Raw genomic sequence first — 17,705 nt, 5'->3', positions numbered from 1 at the left:
ACCTTGGCTCAAACTCACATATCCTGAGGGTCAGGTGGGTCATGTCATCAATGAGTACTGAGGTGAAACAGAACGTGAAACTGCCACAGGCCAGTGTCCCGCCATCTTGTGGAGGTTTATCTCACTCACCCACTGCCATGTGATTTGCAGTGTCCTCATATGGGAGGAACACACATTTCTCACCCCCTGCCCAGGACTCTAAGTACAACTTAGTTGGGTCAGTGGGATAGGAGGAAATGTGCCACATGCCAGGTTTGAGAAGTTTTAAGAGTCTGTTTGGTTTTCTCTGCCTTTGTTGTTTTCCCTCTGCCATAAGAACAGCATGTCCCAGATAGTTTTTTCAGTCTAGGTTTTGGAATGAAGTCGCATAAATCAGAACTAGAGCCGACACCACCGTCAGAGTAAGCCACAAGAGAAGAATAAACCTCTGTTGTTAAGCCAGGCGCACGGGAGTGCACCTGTAGTCCTAGCACTCAGGAGGCTAAGCGGAAGGTTTAATTAAGCCCAGAAATTCAAGATCAGCCTGGGAAACAGTGAGATCTCATCTCAAAAAAAAAAGCAGAAACTTTTGTTGTCATGGGCAGGTGGAATTTTTTTTTTTTTTTTTTTTTTGTGGTGCTGGGAATCAAACCCATGGCCTTGTGCTTACAAGGCAAGCACTTTACCAACTGAGCTATCTCCCCAGCCCATGGGCAGGTGGAATTTTGAAGCCTGTGTTACTACAGCAAAACTGACTAATACAGACATTCAAATAAATTACAACTATACTGAGATTTTTTTTGTGCCAGAGACTGAACTGAGGGCCTTACACATACCAGTGAGCTATATCTTTAGCCCTGAAACATCATATTTTACTCCTCCATTTCAAAAGCTCAACAGCATACTCTCTTGCTGAGGCTGAGCACACAGGCATTTTCATACATGGTACCTTTGTGGATATTGGCAATCCCTATCAAACCCTGCAGATGACTGTAATAAAAAAGAAGATAATAACAAGTGTTGGCAAGGATGTGGAGAAACTGGAACCCTCACACATTACTGGTGGGAATGTATGAGGTAGTGTAGCCACTTTGGAAAACAGTTCGGTAATTCCTCAAAAGGTTAAATATAGTTACCATAAGACTCAGCAATTTCGCCACCAGATATGTACCTAAGAGAATTAAAAATATGCCCATATCCAAAAACTTGTAAACAGATGTTCCTAGCAGCATTATTTATAATAGTTCAAAGGTGGAAACAATTGAAATACACAAGAATGGGTAAATGGGTAAATAACATGTTGTAGCTGGGCATGGGGGCTATACCTATAATCCCAGAAGTTTAGGAGGCTGAGGCAGGAGGATCACAAGTTCAAAGCCAGCCTCAGTAACTTAGTGCAGTCCTAAGCAACTTACTGAGTACTGTCTCAAAATAAAAAAATGGACAGGGGATGTGACTCAGTGGTTAAGTGCCCCTGGGTTCAATCCCAGTACAAAAAAAAAAAAAGTGTATGTTCGTATAATGGATATGATTCAGTCATAAAAAAACAACAAAGTACTGATACATGCGGATGAACCTTGAATATGTTATGCTAAGTAAAGCTACTTGCAGAAGACCACATAATGCCGAACATGGTGGTGCATGCCTGTAATCCCAACCACTCAGGAGGCAGAGGCAGGAGGATCCTGACTTCAAAACCAGCCTCAGCAGCTTATAGAGGCCCTAAGCAACTCAGCAAGACCCTGTCTCTAATTAAAATATAAAAAAGGACTGGAGATATGACTCAGTGGTTAGGTACCCCTGGGTTCAATCCCTGGTAACGAAACAAAACAAAACAAAACAAAACAAAAAACCCCAAACAAAAAACCCCACGTAGTGCATGATTTTTTTTTTTTTATGTGTAATGTCCAGACTAGGCAAATCTATAGAGAGAAAAAGTAGATTAGTAGTTGCCAGAGGTTGGAGTGGAGGAACAAGGAGTGACTGTTGTTGAGTGTCTTTCTGGGAAAAGGAAAATATTCTGAAGTTAGTGGTGATAGTTGTACAAATTTATGAATATATGAAAACCACTGAATTATATACTTTAAAGGAATATGTTTTGTGGTGGGTAAATTATATCTTAAGTCATTATATTAAAAAATGAGGAAGTTCTATATGTATTGATAATAAGATTACCCATATTTTATTAACTGAAAAAAGGTACAGAAGAATGATTATGTACTAACTTTTGTATGAAAAGGGAGAAAATAAGAATATATATTTATATTTGTAAGTATTTGCATTAAAAATTCTAGTGGTTTTCTGTGTGGGTGGGAGTGAGAATGGGACATATGGAATGAGATAGGAATTAGATTTCTCACTAAACTAGGTTGCTGGGGTTACAGGCATGTATCACACCCTCCTGAAAGCAACCTATCTTTCATGGATGCAAATCCTTGATGTGTGCAACTTTCTTTCACCCTTTTTATTTCTGTGCTTCCATCATATATGCCTTTTTTATAACTTTGTTTAATTAATTAATTCATTTTTGTGTGGTGCTGAGGATCAAATCCAGTGTCACACATACTAGGCAAGCACTGTATGCCCAGCCCTCACTGTGGCTCTTGTTAGGAACTTTCTTCAAGTGTCTGATCATTGTTGGTCATCTGCCCACATTTAAGACCAAGGCAGTAAAACATATTGGCAGGTCCAAGTCCCTGCACAGGCTGTACTGACTGGTGGCATTGCTGACAGGTGATTGGGAAAATGAGCCAATAGGTCTTTTCTCTGGGTCTTGTTCAGTTTCTTCAAAGAGGACTCCTCTAGTCTCTGGCCCTGGAGAGTTTACCCCTGGGTACTAATTATGAGTGCTGATTGGGAAAGGGGCTGATTTGACATGTAGCTTCCTCTTAATCCTCCTGTGTTCAGTATAGTGCATCGCCTCCAACTTCTGGTATCCTTCCGTGCTGGGCTCTCTGTCCCTGTTTCTCCAGACAACAAACTTTCGTCTTCTTTGGAAGAAGAAAGTTGGAAGAGAGTTGCTGGGTGAATGGGCAGGGGAAATAGGAATATGGTTCTAATAGTCCTTATACAGGTTTTCATCTAATCTGAGAGAGAAGCAAAGAAATAAGAATAGAATTAGGAGCAGTGCTCTGGCCCCTGGCTGAGAAGATGCTGATAGGACAAAGCAGGGTTTGTTTAAAAATTTGTGGCTTAGTTGTAGAGTGCTTGCCTAGCACATGTGAGTCACTGGGTTCAATCCTAGCACCACATAACCATAAAAAAAAAAAAAAAAGGTAAAAAAATGCACAAGTGTTTTTCTGACTTCTTAGGATCTCTAGTTCGTAAATTCTCTAACCATCAACTCTCTTATCTTGTTCGTGCCTTTGCTTATTCAACCTAGATGACGTGGTCCTTGTTTTAACTCCTCTCTTTCCAGTATCCTCAGTTCCGCAGCCCTACTATCTTTCCACCAAATCCACTGGCCAAAACCCCAATCCAGCTGGCCTGTCCTAACCAAATCCATTTGGCCTGCTGGATTCTGCTAGTCAAAATCACACAATGTTGCAAACTGGCATTGCTGTAAATTGGTGGCCTCTGTACTCATTCTAATTAAATGCAACAGATTAAACACATATGTTTGCCATCACTCTGTCCTGAAACTTCACTAAAATGACATCAGTAGAATTTTAAATCTGGTAAAATAGGACAAACAAGAAAAGGGACAAGAGGTGAGAGTTATCAATAACTGTAGAAACTAAAAGGCAGAGAAATATAACCAATGGCAGAAAGTCAAATCTAGTATGTCTGCAGAGTCCCAGTGGGAAACAAGCTGGTTTTGGGGGCAGAAGCCCAGAAAAGCTCAGAAATGAAAACATCAGCTTTCTTGGAAGGCCAGAGGAGGGCACAGCCTAAAACAGGCCAGAGAGGACAGCTAGGGGCTTAACCTGGCTTAACCATGTACTGGCTCTGTGTCCTGGACAAGTTACACAGTATCTCTGAAACTGTTTCCTCCTTTAAATGTGGGTAGTGAGTTTACCCTGAATGGTTGTGAAGGTTAGGACAAAATGCATTTTAAGTACAGAAGGTAGCATCTGGTACGTATTAAAATGGTGCCTATTTTTTGTTTGTATTTGAGATGCTAGAGATTGAACCCAGGGCCTTGCATATGCTAGGCAAGCTCTCTACCACTGAACTCCACCCCTAGCCTCAGGCCTATTATTAGCCTCTTGACCTCTATACTCCATGCTGCTACTGTCGGGAGCTGGCAGGAGAGCTGGTGAAGGACCGAGTCCTCCATTCTCCAGGCCTGGGTCAGCACTCTGGTAGTCTCCAAACCCATTCTACTCAGGAAGTGTGTGAGGGTCAGACCACCAGGCTCCCTTGAACCTCTGTTAACCAGTGGAGGTTAGTGGCTCTTGACAGCTGAGTACATCAGAGCAACCCACTTTCAGGAAGTTGGCCCTATTCCAGATTCTCTTCTTGTTCTTCCCCTCTCATCTGGGAAGTCCTCCAGGCCTCAGTGCGTGTCCTTCTCTCCCTAGCCCTCTCTCTGAACATTCTCTCCCTTGGGGAATGGAGCCTATCACAAGGCTTCATCTGTCCCAACTCTTAAATCACCTTCAATGCTTGCATCTCATCAGAATTCTAGATTTGACCATCCTCATATACAAATCTGTAGTCCCAGGAAGTCTCTGCTTGGATGAGTATTTCTAAGAAATCACTATTTTAATTTTCATCCAGTTTCTCCTTTCTGTATCCGTATTTGTTTTCGGGATGCCATTTTCTCAGTCATGCAGACTTGAACATCCAGGCTTATCTTTGACTTTTCCAACGTACATTGTCTGAGTGTTGAATTAACTATACTCCAGGAATGACCAAAGCTGCAGGTTCTTCTCTCTGCCCTGTCTTACCACACCTACTCCCTACCCCTTAGTCATGTGTGGGTCACCTCTTGCCTGGTTTACTGCAACACCCTGCCAGTTCTCCTGCATCCTGCTACTATAAACTGGTCTACTAATCTTCTGAGAGCATCAGGGTTTTTTTCACATTCCTTGCCAAAGAGTCTTTTAGTAACTTCCCATTTTCTGTAGGACAAAACTGCAGGCCTGGTTGGCAGATAAGACTTGCCATAATCTCACCCAGCTCTGCCTACTCTGCCTTTGCTCCCATATTCCAGTCAGCAGTGCCTTCCCTGACCTCAGGACCTATCCTGCTCACTACCCACGAAAGCTGCTGGCCTTCCTCTCCCTGCCCCAGTGCTCCTCTTTCCCTCCCTTCTACCCTGGCACCCCCCGCCTTCTCTCTCTTTGATTTTCCAGACAGGGTCTTTCCTTTCTACCCAGGCTGACCTCAAACTCCTGGCTCAAGTGATTCTCTGGCTTCAGTGTCTTGAGTAGCTGGGACCTACTCAAGGGCCTTACTAACCAAACTCAACTTTCTGTCCTCCCTTTCACCTGTCCATTTCTCCTGTCTACTCTTAAGACACAACTCCCATCCACTATGAGCCTTCCTCAGTCTTCAGTCTCCTGGGTCTCCTTTCCTGATTCTGAGGACACTTAGGGTTAGCCCCCAGCTTCTCCCTGAGCTGTAACTTTTGCATGTTGTGTCTATGTGGTCCTGTAGGGTCAAAGACTCAGCATCACACCTGGGTAATGTAATTCTTCCTCAGTGGAACATTCTTTCCTTCCTGCTCTAGGAGAGGGCTTCAGAAATCAGGACAGTTCAGAAAACACAGCATTGGGGTGCAAAAGAGATTGATTGATCTCTGAGGTCTGCCTAAACCATTTTGCCTCCGTGGCTCAGGCTCCTTCCCTTGGGGCTTCCTGCTCTGCCCCCCAACCTGCCTGCTGCTCTCTTCACCCTTCAGACATCCACCACACCACCAGTCTGGCCTCTTGAATTCTCAGTGGGAATCCCTGCTTCCACACATGAGGGCTCTCCATACCCCTCAATCCTGAGGTTAATATACCACCTGTTCCCCCCCCCCCCCCCCCCGCCCACCTTCTGTCAGCTAATGATTATTCAGGGAACTTAACTTGCTGTCCCTGTCCCAAATCTGTGAAAGTTCTCTTTCGGGCAAGGGTCATGAGAGTTGTCCAATGGCCATGTGACTGCTGGTTTCATCGCACTCCCTCTGCTGTCTTGGTCCTACTATTCTGAAAAGCTAATTGTGTATCTTGTGGCCAGCTCACCAGAACGGAGACTTGAGCAGAAGGTAAGCTTTTCCTCTTTGCTTTTGGTGGATAGTGGCCACTGATTCTCCCCACTCAGCATTAATTGCCTTTTTTCTCCCTCCTGTGTCCTCTGGCTTTCTCCCTGGATGCTGTCACTTGCCTTGTACACTGGAGGCCGGGACTGAGCACCAGTGCTTGGGGTCTCATGCTCATTACAGGATGGAAGGTCTTACTGGTTAGGTCTGGGTGGGGTGCAGAGGCTGAATGGAGAATGACTCCTACTCTGCTCACAGAACTTATCCTGATGGCTGATTCAAAACTACTCCCTTCTCTTGATGGGGACCCTGTGGCTGTGGAAACCTTGCTGCAGGACGTGTTTGGGATTGTTGTGGATGAGGCCATTCGGAAAGGGACCAGTGCCTCTGAGAAGGTGGGTCAGCAACTTAGCAAGGCCCCGAGCAACTTACCAAGACCTTGTCTCAGAGTAAAACACTGAAAGAGCTGGGGAGATAGCTGTGTGGTAAAGGGCCCCTGGTTCAATCCCTAGTACCAAAAAGTAAGAAATTTGCATAGTGGGTCTTAGGTTTATTTACCCTTGTTCATGTATCATTTTGAAAATATTCTTGAATTTTTTTTTCCATTTAAATACAATAGATTTAATATATTGGTTCTTGAATTGTTTGAAGTGCAGGTTGGTAATGTCCTGTGTCTTCTGGGGCAGTGAGTCCTCAGGGGCTGAGGTCCCTGCATCCCTGGCTTCTTCTCCTAGGTCTGTGAATGGAAGGAGCCTGAGGAGCTCAAGCAGCTGCTGGATCTGGAGCTGCAGAGCCAGGGCGAGTCACAAGAACAGATCCTGGAGCGTTGCCGCGCTGTGATTCGCTACAGTGTCAAGACCGGTGGGCTTGGGGTTCTGAAGGGAGGAGTGTCCAGCATTTGCACCCAGCTCCATGTTGAGTTCCGTTCCCTGCTCCCCCTTCTCCAGGTCACCCCCGGTTCTTCAACCAGCTCTTCTCAGGGTTGGATCCCCATGCTCTGGCTGGACGCATTATCACTGAGAGCCTCAACACCAGCCAGTGAGCCATCCCAAGCCCCTCCTTCCAGCCCATGGAGAACTTAGGTTTACCGGGAAGGTGCCTTAGAGATAGGGGAGAAGAATGGGTTTTGCCCCTCTGTACCATTTTCTGGGCATATCTCTGGCAGAGTGGTTTCCCCCGTCCTTTGGGCTCTGATTCTGCAATCTTTCTCATGCATTCTGACCCTAGTTTTTTCTCATGTGTGCTTTGCTGGTTCTTAGTCACCAGCTCATTGTTTTTGGGACCCTTCCATGGTTATCTTACCATCTCCTCTCTCTGACTCTTGTAATTTAAGAGCCTGAACTGGCAGTCCCTCCTGTCTCATCGTTGCATTTCTGGCAGGTACACATATGAGATCGCCCCTGTGTTTGTACTCATGGAAGAGGAGGTGCTGAAGAAACTCCGGGCCCTGGTGGGCTGGAGCTCTGGGGATGGGATCTTCTGCCCTGGTATGTGAGGAGGAGGGGGACTTTCTTATGGTTCTTCTTTCCACACAATTCTCTTGCTTTAAGCTGCTGGCTGGGAGATTCCTCTTTGTTTCCTTTCCAGCTGGGCCAGGGCCAGACCAGCAAGGAGGCTGCCCAGTCCCCTTTATCCTGGTGTTTGCCAACAGTCCCTAGGATCAGTGCTTTCGCGCCTGCTCTGGGGGCAGGGGTGAGGGGCTGTCTCCAGGGCCAGTCCTGGATATGGAGGGGGTGTTTGGGAGGATCTGCTGAATCCCGGTTTGTTCTGGGTTCCCATGCCATTTGTAGAGCTCTGAAAATTTGTGACCTGGGAGCCAATAACACCTATTGCTTTGGTCAGTTCTTCTGGGTGGAAAGTTGAGGGGATGCAAGCTCCATTCTGACTCACCTTCCCTCTCTCTTGCTACCACTTCCTCCTTGTGATAGGTGGTTCCATCTCCAACATGTATGCCATAAACCTGGCCCGCTATCAGCGCTACCCAGACTGCAAGCAGAGGGGCCTCCGGGCACTGCCACCATTGGCCCTCTTCACATCAGAGGAGGTAGGGAAGAGTATAGGCGCAGTCCTGGGCTCCCAACTCTCATCTCTAGCCACCTCAGTCAGAGACCCTTCAGGTCCTATTCCTGCCCTACCCTTCCTTCCAATCAAGGAGGCCATGTTCATTTTGCCTTCTGGTTGGAGAGGACAGGAGCAGCAAGTGCCCCACCCAGATCTACTGAAGCTTTATCTGCATTTTAACCAGATACCCAGGCAATTCATACATATAAACATTTGAAAAGCCCTGGCCTCTGGGGTCCCATCTATTGCAGCTCACACTGGACTTTTTCCAGTCACTCTCCTCCCCATCCTCCCGACCTTCTGGTCCCTAGCCCAGATCACGCTAACCTGCCGTCTGCATTCTTCCACAGTGTCATTACTCCATCAACAAGGGAGCTGCTTTTCTGGGACTTGGCACTGACAGTGTCCGAGTGGTCAAGGCTGATGAGAGGTGAAGGTCCTGCCGACATGGCCCTGACCCAGCTTGGCACAGTGTACCTTCCTGCCTCCAGAAAACTCTGGCCTCAGACCTATATCCCTGGTGGATTTCTCTCCCTAACTCTTCCTGTAGAATTGCTGCTCCTGCTTCCCAGTGCCTGCCAGAGTCTCCTGCCCTGTGCCCCGAGACCTGTAGAGCATTATGGCTTTTGCATTGCCAACTTTACCTTACTATTCTTCAACAGGGTAATGCCTCCTGGCCTAGAGGACCTATAACTTCTCCATTCACTCATTTTTTTTTTTTCCAGAGGGAAAATGATCCCTGAGGATTTGGAGAGGCAGATTAGTCTGGCTGAAGCTGAGGTGAGTGGAGTGGGACCACTCTGTCTCTTCTGTGGATGGTTATTTGGGCTCCCCCTGCTCAAGGTACCCTTTGTGCCTCTCCTCTATCTCTGTGCCCATACTGCAATGGGCTGAAGCCTGATGGGTAAGGAGACCATGTTGCTGCTGGGGACTCTGCCAAGACACAAAGGCAGGGTGGGATTCTGAGAGGTGGGACTAGATGACTGACTAGACACCACCCAGGCAGCACTGCAGGGAGGGTGTTTGTAACCCAGAGCATAGTGTGGAAGGTTTCTGTGGGCTGGGGGTCAGTATAGGGAGAAGCTGAGGGAGATATTCCAGTGGCGCTGATGGATGCAGGCTAGGGTGTCCACTGGAGGTGGTATCTAGGCTGATGTAGTCATTGGGAACAGCATTTGGGTATGATCTGTATAATTTTTAAGCTTTTTCGGAGTTCCACTGCTTAGAATTTGTGCTGTCAACCATCATCACAAGTATAGAATTCTGTGCACGAGAATGTTTCCTGGAGCAAAGTTTATATCAGTAGATAAATTATTGTATTATCTGTGTTTATCTATTCTTCTTTTGTAAAATGGAAATACTACAGAACTTACCACACAGGGTTGTTGTAAGGGTTAAATGAATTAGTGTGTCAAGCACTTAGAACAGTGACCAGCATGTAGATGCATTATATAAACATTAGTTGTTGTGGGCTGTTGTCATTGCTGCTGCTGCTGCTGCTGCTTCTGCTACTACTACTCCTACTACTACTATAGGAGTATCATGTAACTGTATTTTTTTTGTACCAGAGATTGAACCCAGGGGCACTTAACCATTGAGTCACATCCCCAGCCCTTTTTAATATTTTATTTAGAGACAGGTCTCACTAAGTTACTGAGACTGGCTTCGAAGTCATGATTCTGCTGCCTTAGCCTCCTGAACCGCTGGGATTACAGGTGTGCACCATTGTGCCTGGCTTATGTAGCCGTTTTAAAGAATAAGGTAGGGGCTGGGGTTGTGGCTCTGTGGTAGAGTGCCTATCTAGCACACTTGAGGCCCTGGGTTTGATCTTCAGCACCACATAAAAATAAAATAAAGGCATTTTGTCCATCTACAACAACAACAACAATAACAACAACAACAAAATATATATATATATATAAAGAATAAGGTAGGATGGGCCTGAGGTGTAGCTCACTTGCCTAGTATGCATGAGACCTTGGGTATGATCACCAGCATTACAAAAAATAAAAATAAACTGGGTAGGGTGGGTATGGTGGCACACGCCTGTAATAATTATCCAGCAGTTTAGGAGACTGCAACATGAGGATTTCAAGTTCAAAGCCAGTCTTAGCAGTTTAGAAAGGACCTAAGCAATTTAGCAAGACCCTGTCTCAAAATTATGAAAAAAAAAAAAAAAAGAGAAAGGACTGGGAATGTGACTCAGTGGTTAAGCACCTCTGGGTTCAATCTCTGGTACCACAAAAAGAAAAAAAAAAAAAAAAAACACCGGTGCAGTGGCACACACCTATAATGTCAGCTACTCAGGAGGCTATGTCAAGAGGATTGCAAGTTCCAGTTCAGCCTGGGCAACTCAGCAAGACACTGTTTCAAAATAAAAAATTAAAAAGGGTAGGAATATAGCTCAGTGGTAGGAGCACCATTGTGCTTGATGCTCAGTACTGCAGTCAATCAATCAATCAATCATCAATCAATAAAAATAAGAGAATAAAGTAGGAAAAAATGTGTACTAACAGGAAAATACCTCCACTATATATGTTAAATACATATTGCAAGTTTAGTATACAGTGAACAGTATAAGCCTATTTTTGTTATTCAGAGCAGTATATATTTATTTATATGTGGCAGTTGGCAGTATGGGCAGCAATTAGAATAATGAAGTTCCACTTTACATTGAATATACCTATTTTGGCAATAGATTTATTATATGATTGATATACTTCAGGTAACAAACAAATGTATAATTCAAAGGTGAAGCAGGAGGATCACAACTTTGAGGTCAACTTGGGCAACTTAGTGACACTCCATTTTTTTAATTAAAACAAAAGGACTGGGTATGTAGCTTAGTAGTAGAGTACCCCTGGGTTCAATCCCCAGTACAACACACACACACACACATACAATGTATAATTCAGTGATTTTTAGCATATTTACAGAGTTACGCAACCATTACTACAATTAATGTTAGAACATTTTCATCATCACAAAAAGAAATCCCAGGGCTGGGGAGATAGCTCAGCTGGTAGAGTGCTTGCAAGCACAAGACCCTGAGTTCGATCCCTAGTACCGCAAAAAAAAAAAAAAAAAAAAAAAAAAAGAAATCCTATACCTATTGGCCATCACTCACCATTTCTCCCAAACTTCTCATTTCAAGGCAACCAAAAATCTACTTAGTGTCTCTATGGGTCTGCCTGTTCTGGATCTGGACTCATAGTATACAAGACCTTTTGCAGTGAGCTTCTTTTACTTAGCATAATGTCTTTAAGGTTCATCCTGTTGTCACATATACTAATTATTTCATTTCTTTTTGTGACTGAATAACATTCCATCATATGGATATACTATATTTTATATATCCATTAATCAGTTGATGGACAGTTGACATGTTTCCATTTTTTGCCTATTACAAATAACATTGTCATGAACATTTGCATACGGGCTTTTGTGTGAACATGTTTTCATTACTCTTAGTTGTATACCTAGGAATGGAATTGATGGATCATATGATAACTTTAACCTTTAACCTTTGAGGAACCACTAAACTGTTTTCCAAAGTGACTGTACCAGTTTGCAATTCCAGCAATAATATGAGAGCTCCAGTTCCTTCACATACTCACCAACATTTGATATTCTTTTTCATTGTAGTTATTTAGTGGGTGTGAAGTACCTCACTAGACTTTTGATTTGCATTTCCTTGGTGATTAATGATGTTGAGAATCTTGTCATGTGTTTATTAGGCATTTGCGCATCTTTGGAGAAGGGTCTATTCAGAACTTTTGCCCATTTTATTTTCATAGAGCTTTTATTCCAGTAGTGAAGTCTGACATTCATATATATATATGTAAACAGCTGCACATGTACTTTGAACATGAGGTGCATGGTGCTCTTTGAAGCTATAATACAGGAGAGTTGATGGAATCAGAAGGTGAGGGAGTCAGCAAAGGCCTTCCGTAGAAGTGATGGTTGAACCAGGCATGGTGGTGCATGCCTGTAATCCCAGTGACTCAGGAGGCTGAGGCAGGAGAATCTCAAGTTCAAAGTCAGCCTGAGCAACTTAGCAAGGCCCTTAAGCAACTTAATGACACCCTGTCTCAAAGATTTAAAAAATAAAGGGATTGGGGGTTGGGGACATGGCTCAGTGGTTAAGTACCCCTGGGTTCAATCCCTGGTACCAAAAAAGAAGTGATGTTGAGCTGATACTTGAAGGCAGATGAGGAATTAACTACGTAGTGGGTATTGTGGATGGACAAGAACACCTTATGCTTATACAGAAGCCATGGGATGTGTCTGGAATTGAAAATATGGAGCCAAGACAGCTTCCTCTGTTTGCCTGAATGTTTCCACCCACTACTGGTAACCTTCCCTATTCTAGAGTACTTGCTTGGGGCTGGTGCTGCCTCCACCCCTACTCTCCCTGTCATCAAGGGAGCATTTGGAAGTGTGTAGAACTGTTTTATTTTGTTTTGTTCTGTGAGTGACCCAGGGGCCATTATTACATTTATTGAAAGGAAACCAAGGTACTATGTTTTGGATATGCTTTGAATGTGTTCCCCGATGGTTTGTGTGCTGAAATTTAATCTCTATTATATGTATTTACCACATTTTGCTTATCCATTTATCAATCAGTGAAAACTTGGGTTGCATCCATGATTTAGCAGTCGTGAATAATGCAGTGAATACAGGTGTATAAAATATCTCTTTAAGACCCTGTGCACCTGGGCATGGTGGTGCAAACCTCTAATCCCAGCAGCTTGGGAGACTGAGAGGATCACAAGTTCAAAGCCAGCCTCAGCAAATTAGTGAGGCCCTGTCTTTAAATAAAAAATAAAAACAGGTTGGAATGTGAATCAGTGGCCACGTACCCCTAGGTTCAATCCTCAGCACCCCCTCCCCCAAAAAAGACCCTGTATTAGTCCATTTTTCTTTACTATAATGAAATACCTAAAGCTGAGTAATTTTATGAAGAGGTTTATTTTGGCTCACAATTCTGGTCTAAGGTTCAAGGATCAAAATGGGTGATGACTTTCTTGCTGGCAAAATATCAAGGCAGTATAGCGCATCACATGATGAGAGCCAGGAGTCTGTTTGTATTTCTTCTGGTCTCTCTCTTCTTATAAAACCATCAGGATTCAATCATGGGGCCTGTACCCTGATAACCTTGTCTAATCCTGATCACCTCCAAAGACCCCTCCTCAAAACACCATAGATTTAATTTCTACCCTTTTAATATCTTCAAATGGGTATTAAATGTCAACACATGAATCCTTGGGGTATGCGTTCAAACCATAATATATCCAAACTGTAACACCTTACTTAAATTTTTTGGGTGTACATACCCAGAAGTGGAACAGCCCTGCTGTTTTCTACAGCAGCTATATCATTTTATGTTCCCACCAGCATTTCACAAGGGTTCTAGTTTCTCCACATCCTAACACTTGTTATTTTCTTTCTTCCTTCTTCCTTTCCTCCCCTCCTTCCTTCCCAGAGCCTTGTACATGCTATGTATATGCTCCACCACTGAACTAAGCCCCAGCTCCTTTTGTGTTATTTTGCTAGCAGCTATCCTATTGGGATCCTACTGAAGTGCTTACACTTCACTTTATTGTTTTGTCCTGGGAATCAAACTCAGGGGTGCTCTACCACTGAGCTACACCCCAAACCTTTTTATTTTTTTATTTTGAGACAGGATCTCTCTAAATTGCCCAGACAGGCCTCAAACTTGAGATCCTCCTTAGCCTCCTGAGTAGCTATGATTGCAGGTGTGCCCCACTGTATTTGGCCCAGACATTTTACATTTTGATGAAGTCCAGTTGATCTGTTTTTTCTTTGGCCGCTTGTGCTTTGGAGTCATAGCTAACTTAACTCAAATGCACAAATATTGCTCTTATATTTTCTTCTAAGAGTTCTGTAATTTTAGTTCTTACATTTAGGTCTTTGATCTTTGATGAGTTAATTTTGGGGTATGATGTGAGAAAGGCATTCCTGCCTACAAATTAAAGAGGTCATGAATGCAGTGTTGTAAAGTTCAAATGGGCCAGGTAGGGCATGGAAAGAACTTAGTACTCGGTCCCAGCACTAGGCTCTAGGTAGCTCCAAAGGTGACTCCAGATCTTCTTTTCACAGGGTGCTGTGCCATTCCTGGTCAGTGCTACATCTGGCACTACTGTGTTGGGAGCATTTGACCCCCTAGATGCAATTGCTGATGTGTGCCAGCATCATGGACTGTGGTTACATGTGGATGTGAGTGCAATTTGGATTTTGTGGGTGGGGTGAGCTGAACTGAAGCCAAGGCCCAAATTGTTCCTCCTGCTCCACAGGCTGCCTGGGGAGGGAGCGTCCTGCTGTCGCAGACACACAGGCATCTTCTGGATGGGATCCAGAGGTGTATATGGCTCCCTTCTTCCTGAACCCCACCCTTCAAATCCTTGATCCTCAGAATAGTTGTGGAGTAGGGAACTCAGAATGGGGTAGGGGGAAGAGGGTGCTAGGATACAGACTGGAGATGGGATGGTTGATTTGGACTGGGAAGGCAGGCAGGGGAATTCTTCCTGATTGCTAGGGTCGGGGTTAGACCCTACTACTGGAGGTCTAGAAGAACCTCTGGCTGGGCAACTTGAGGATGAGCCACTGACCTGGCTTTGTTCTGCCTCGCCCAGGGCTGACTCCGTGGCCTGGAACCCCCACAAGCTTCTTGCTGCAGGCCTGCAGTGCTCCGCTCTTCTTCTCCAGGACACCTCGGTGGGTCTGCCCCAGTCCTTGGCCTGGCCCTGGCCCATATCCTTTCTGGAGTCCTGTTGTCTTCTCTGTCTCACCTGAGAGGGGGACCAGGACTTACTGTGTCCCATTTACCATCCCACCTGGTACCACCCTACCCCTACATTGGGTTCCCTCACTTCCCCAGGAGCCCTCATGCAAAGGAAAAGATACCCAGCTTAAGGCTGCAGACAGAGGGATCCTGGGAAAGTTTGGGACAAGCTCTGGGTGTTGGAGAAAGCCCAGAGAAAGGGATCCAGTCAGCTGGCAGTTGACCCTTGGTGCAGCCCTGGGGGAGAGCCTGGGTGGAGGGACTAGGGTCTGACAGCCTCTTCCCTACGTAGAACCTGCTCAAGCGCTGCCATGGATCCCAAGCCAGCTACCTCTTCCAGCAAGACAAGTTCTATGATGTGGCTCTGGACACGGGTGACAAGGTGGTGCAGTGTGGCCGTCGTGTAGACTGCCTGAAGCTGTGGCTCATGTGGAAAGCACAGGGTGGGCAAGGGCTGGAGCATCGTATCGACCAGGCCTTTGCCCTTGCCCGGTAGGCAAGGGGGTCCCAGATGCCCTCCCAGGGTCTACCATTTCTCCATTTCTGCCCTAGGGATTACTTTCCTCCCTGTTTCTCTGTGGTTCTCTTCTGTTTCCATGTCTGCCTTTCCCCCTCCATCTGCAATTTATCGCCTTTTGTTTCCAGGTACCTGGTGGAGGAAATAAAGAAGAGGGAAGGGTTTGAGTTGGTCATGGAGGTATGATCCCATGTTCTTTTGCATCTACCTATCCCAGCCTATCCCACACGGCAAGCTCTGATGGAAGAAGAGGGGCACTGAAAGGGAATATGGTCCCCCTTTCTCAGCTCATACTTCCCCTTCCTCATTTCCCTCAGCCTGAGTTTGTCAACGTGTGTTTTTGGTTCGTGCCCCCCAGCTTGCGGGGGAAGCAGGCGAGTCCAGATTACAGCGAAAGGCTGTCTCAGGTAGGCTTTCTCTGGCTCTGGGTAACCCAAGTTAGGGAACTGATGCAGCTGGTGCGCTTCTGCCCCCTGCTGCCCATACCTGATATGTCAGGTCCTGGTACCAGTCTCTTGCTCCTGATGGGGGTTAGGCAACTGGAAGACAACACCAACTTGTCCTTTGTTGTGGGGTGGTGATAAGGAGCAAGGTATGTTTCTGGGAAATAAGATGACAGAAAGAGGCATCACAGGAGAACCCAGAAAAGTCAGTGTGAAGCACACAGACCCCTGTGGGGGGAACTCAGGCCCAGGTCAGAGATGTAAGGCAGAAATATCAGGAAGAGTCTTTTCAATGATGCTGGGGACAGAGAAACACAGAAAGGCCAATCTGACACACCTTCTAGAGGTAAGGAAGTATGTTCTGTCTGTGTCCCTAGGAATGGGGGTACTAGTATTAGATGCTGCAGATGATTTGAAAGGACAAGAGTCCTCTTGCCCTCATGGAGTTGTTATTGTGGAAAGCAAGAGTTATCTGTTTGAAGCCAGTATGTTCAAGGCAGTTATGTAAATTTCATACTAGATCACATGGCACAGATCAGATATTACAGGATCCAGGAGTGGTGGCACACACCTATAATTGGTGTCTCTGGAGGCTCAGGCAGGAGGATCACAAGTTTGAGGCCAGCCTCAGCAACTTAGCAAGACCCTTAGCAAGTTAGCAAGACCCTGTCTCAAATTAAAAAATAAAAAGTACAAAAGGACTAGGGATGTAGCTTGGTGGTAAAGTAACCTTAGGTAATCCCTGAGGGAAAAAAAAAGGACAAGAACCAGAAAAGGGGAGAAGAAGGCATTTAGGATGTCTAAAATTTAGAGGTAAACTGAAGCAAGGTTGGAAATCAGAAAAGTCAGGATTTGGCAGAAGATACCCTGCCTATAGCTGTCTTGGAGGTAGGAGAAATAAGGAATAAAGCAGAAGGTGAAGAAGGCCAATCAAGTTGGATGTGGTGGAAAAGTAAACCGGGGCCAAGGTGAGGGTCTAAGCAGTGAAGGTATTTCCAGAAAATGGCAGGGTGGGAGGGAAAAACAGCTCTGCGGCCGGCTGGGTAGTTCAGGCAGCTGGCCTTCTCACCGGACCGGCTGCAACTAGACTCTCTTTACCACGCCCACAGGTAGCCCCTGTACTCAAGGAGCGCATGGTAAAGGAGGGCTCCATGATGATCGGCTACCAGCCCCATGGGAGCCGCGGTAACTTCTTCCGCATGGTGGTGGCTAACCCCACTCTGACCTGTGCTGATATAGACTTCCTCCTCAACGAGCTGGAGCGGCTAGGCCAGGACCTGTGAGCCTCCCGTGTTCTCAAAAAAGCCTTTCTAGGAAACAAAGTAGCCTTAACCTTTTCTCTCTGTTTTATTCCACTAAATCTCCTCGCTAAAATATCTGCATTAGGAGAATGCTTAAAAAGTTATATCCATAGGATGCAATGTTATTCTTTCATTAAAATTATATTTACAGAGATTTTTATTAATATGAGAAAAATAATATGTTGAAAAAGCTGGATATAAGACTATATTTAGTAATATCAGAGCAATGTTCAGAAGTACATAGGAAAAGGCTGATAAATGAACTATGCCAGAATATTAACAGTTTTCCCTAGGTTGAGATAATAGGCATTTTTAAAATTGACCCCTTTTGCTTTTGTGCCTTTTCCTTTTACTATGTAATGAATATGAATTATGTAATGGGAGCATAATAAAATTAAAATTTCAAGTA

The 17,705-nt window shown here is 45.0% G+C and overlaps 1 protein-coding gene across 7 annotated transcripts in view; it reads left to right on the top strand.

Annotated features, from left to right (window-relative positions):
• Window positions 1-17,705, top strand: part of Csad (cysteine sulfinic acid decarboxylase) — a 25,602-nt gene extending 7,897 nt beyond the window's left edge. For 5 of the 7 annotated variants that reach the window (XM_047547918.1, XM_047547917.1, XM_047547915.1 and 2 more), the window contains 14 exons: window positions 6,428-6,564; window positions 6,904-7,030; window positions 7,117-7,207; window positions 7,550-7,656; window positions 8,098-8,213; window positions 8,581-8,660; window positions 8,956-9,010; window positions 14,354-14,470; window positions 14,548-14,612; window positions 14,887-14,968; window positions 15,328-15,527; window positions 15,681-15,732; window positions 15,870-15,959; window positions 17,105-17,705. In XM_047547918.1, the coding sequence (XP_047403874.1) occupies window positions 6,439-6,564; window positions 6,904-7,030; window positions 7,117-7,207; window positions 7,550-7,656; window positions 8,098-8,213; window positions 8,581-8,660; window positions 8,956-9,010; window positions 14,354-14,470; window positions 14,548-14,612; window positions 14,887-14,968; window positions 15,328-15,527; window positions 15,681-15,732; window positions 15,870-15,959; window positions 17,105-17,278 (1,482 nt within the window). In that variant the 5' untranslated portion in view covers window positions 6,428-6,438 and the 3' untranslated portion in view covers window positions 17,279-17,705. Of the gene's footprint in view, window positions 1-1,828; window positions 6,176-6,427; window positions 6,565-6,903; window positions 7,031-7,116; window positions 7,208-7,549; window positions 7,657-8,097; window positions 8,214-8,580; window positions 8,661-8,955; window positions 9,011-14,353; window positions 14,471-14,547; window positions 14,613-14,886; window positions 14,969-15,327; window positions 15,528-15,680; window positions 15,733-15,869; window positions 15,960-17,104 lie in introns of those variants that run through there. The other 2 variants (XM_047547916.1, XM_047547919.1) reach the window with 2 other exon arrangements.

Source organism: Sciurus carolinensis, chromosome 4 (assembly GCF_902686445.1).
Source record: "Sciurus carolinensis chromosome 4, mSciCar1.2, whole genome shotgun sequence".
Taxonomy (NCBI): Eukaryota; Metazoa; Chordata; class Mammalia; order Rodentia; family Sciuridae; genus Sciurus; species Sciurus carolinensis.
This window is presented reverse-complemented; position numbering and strand designations above follow the sequence as displayed.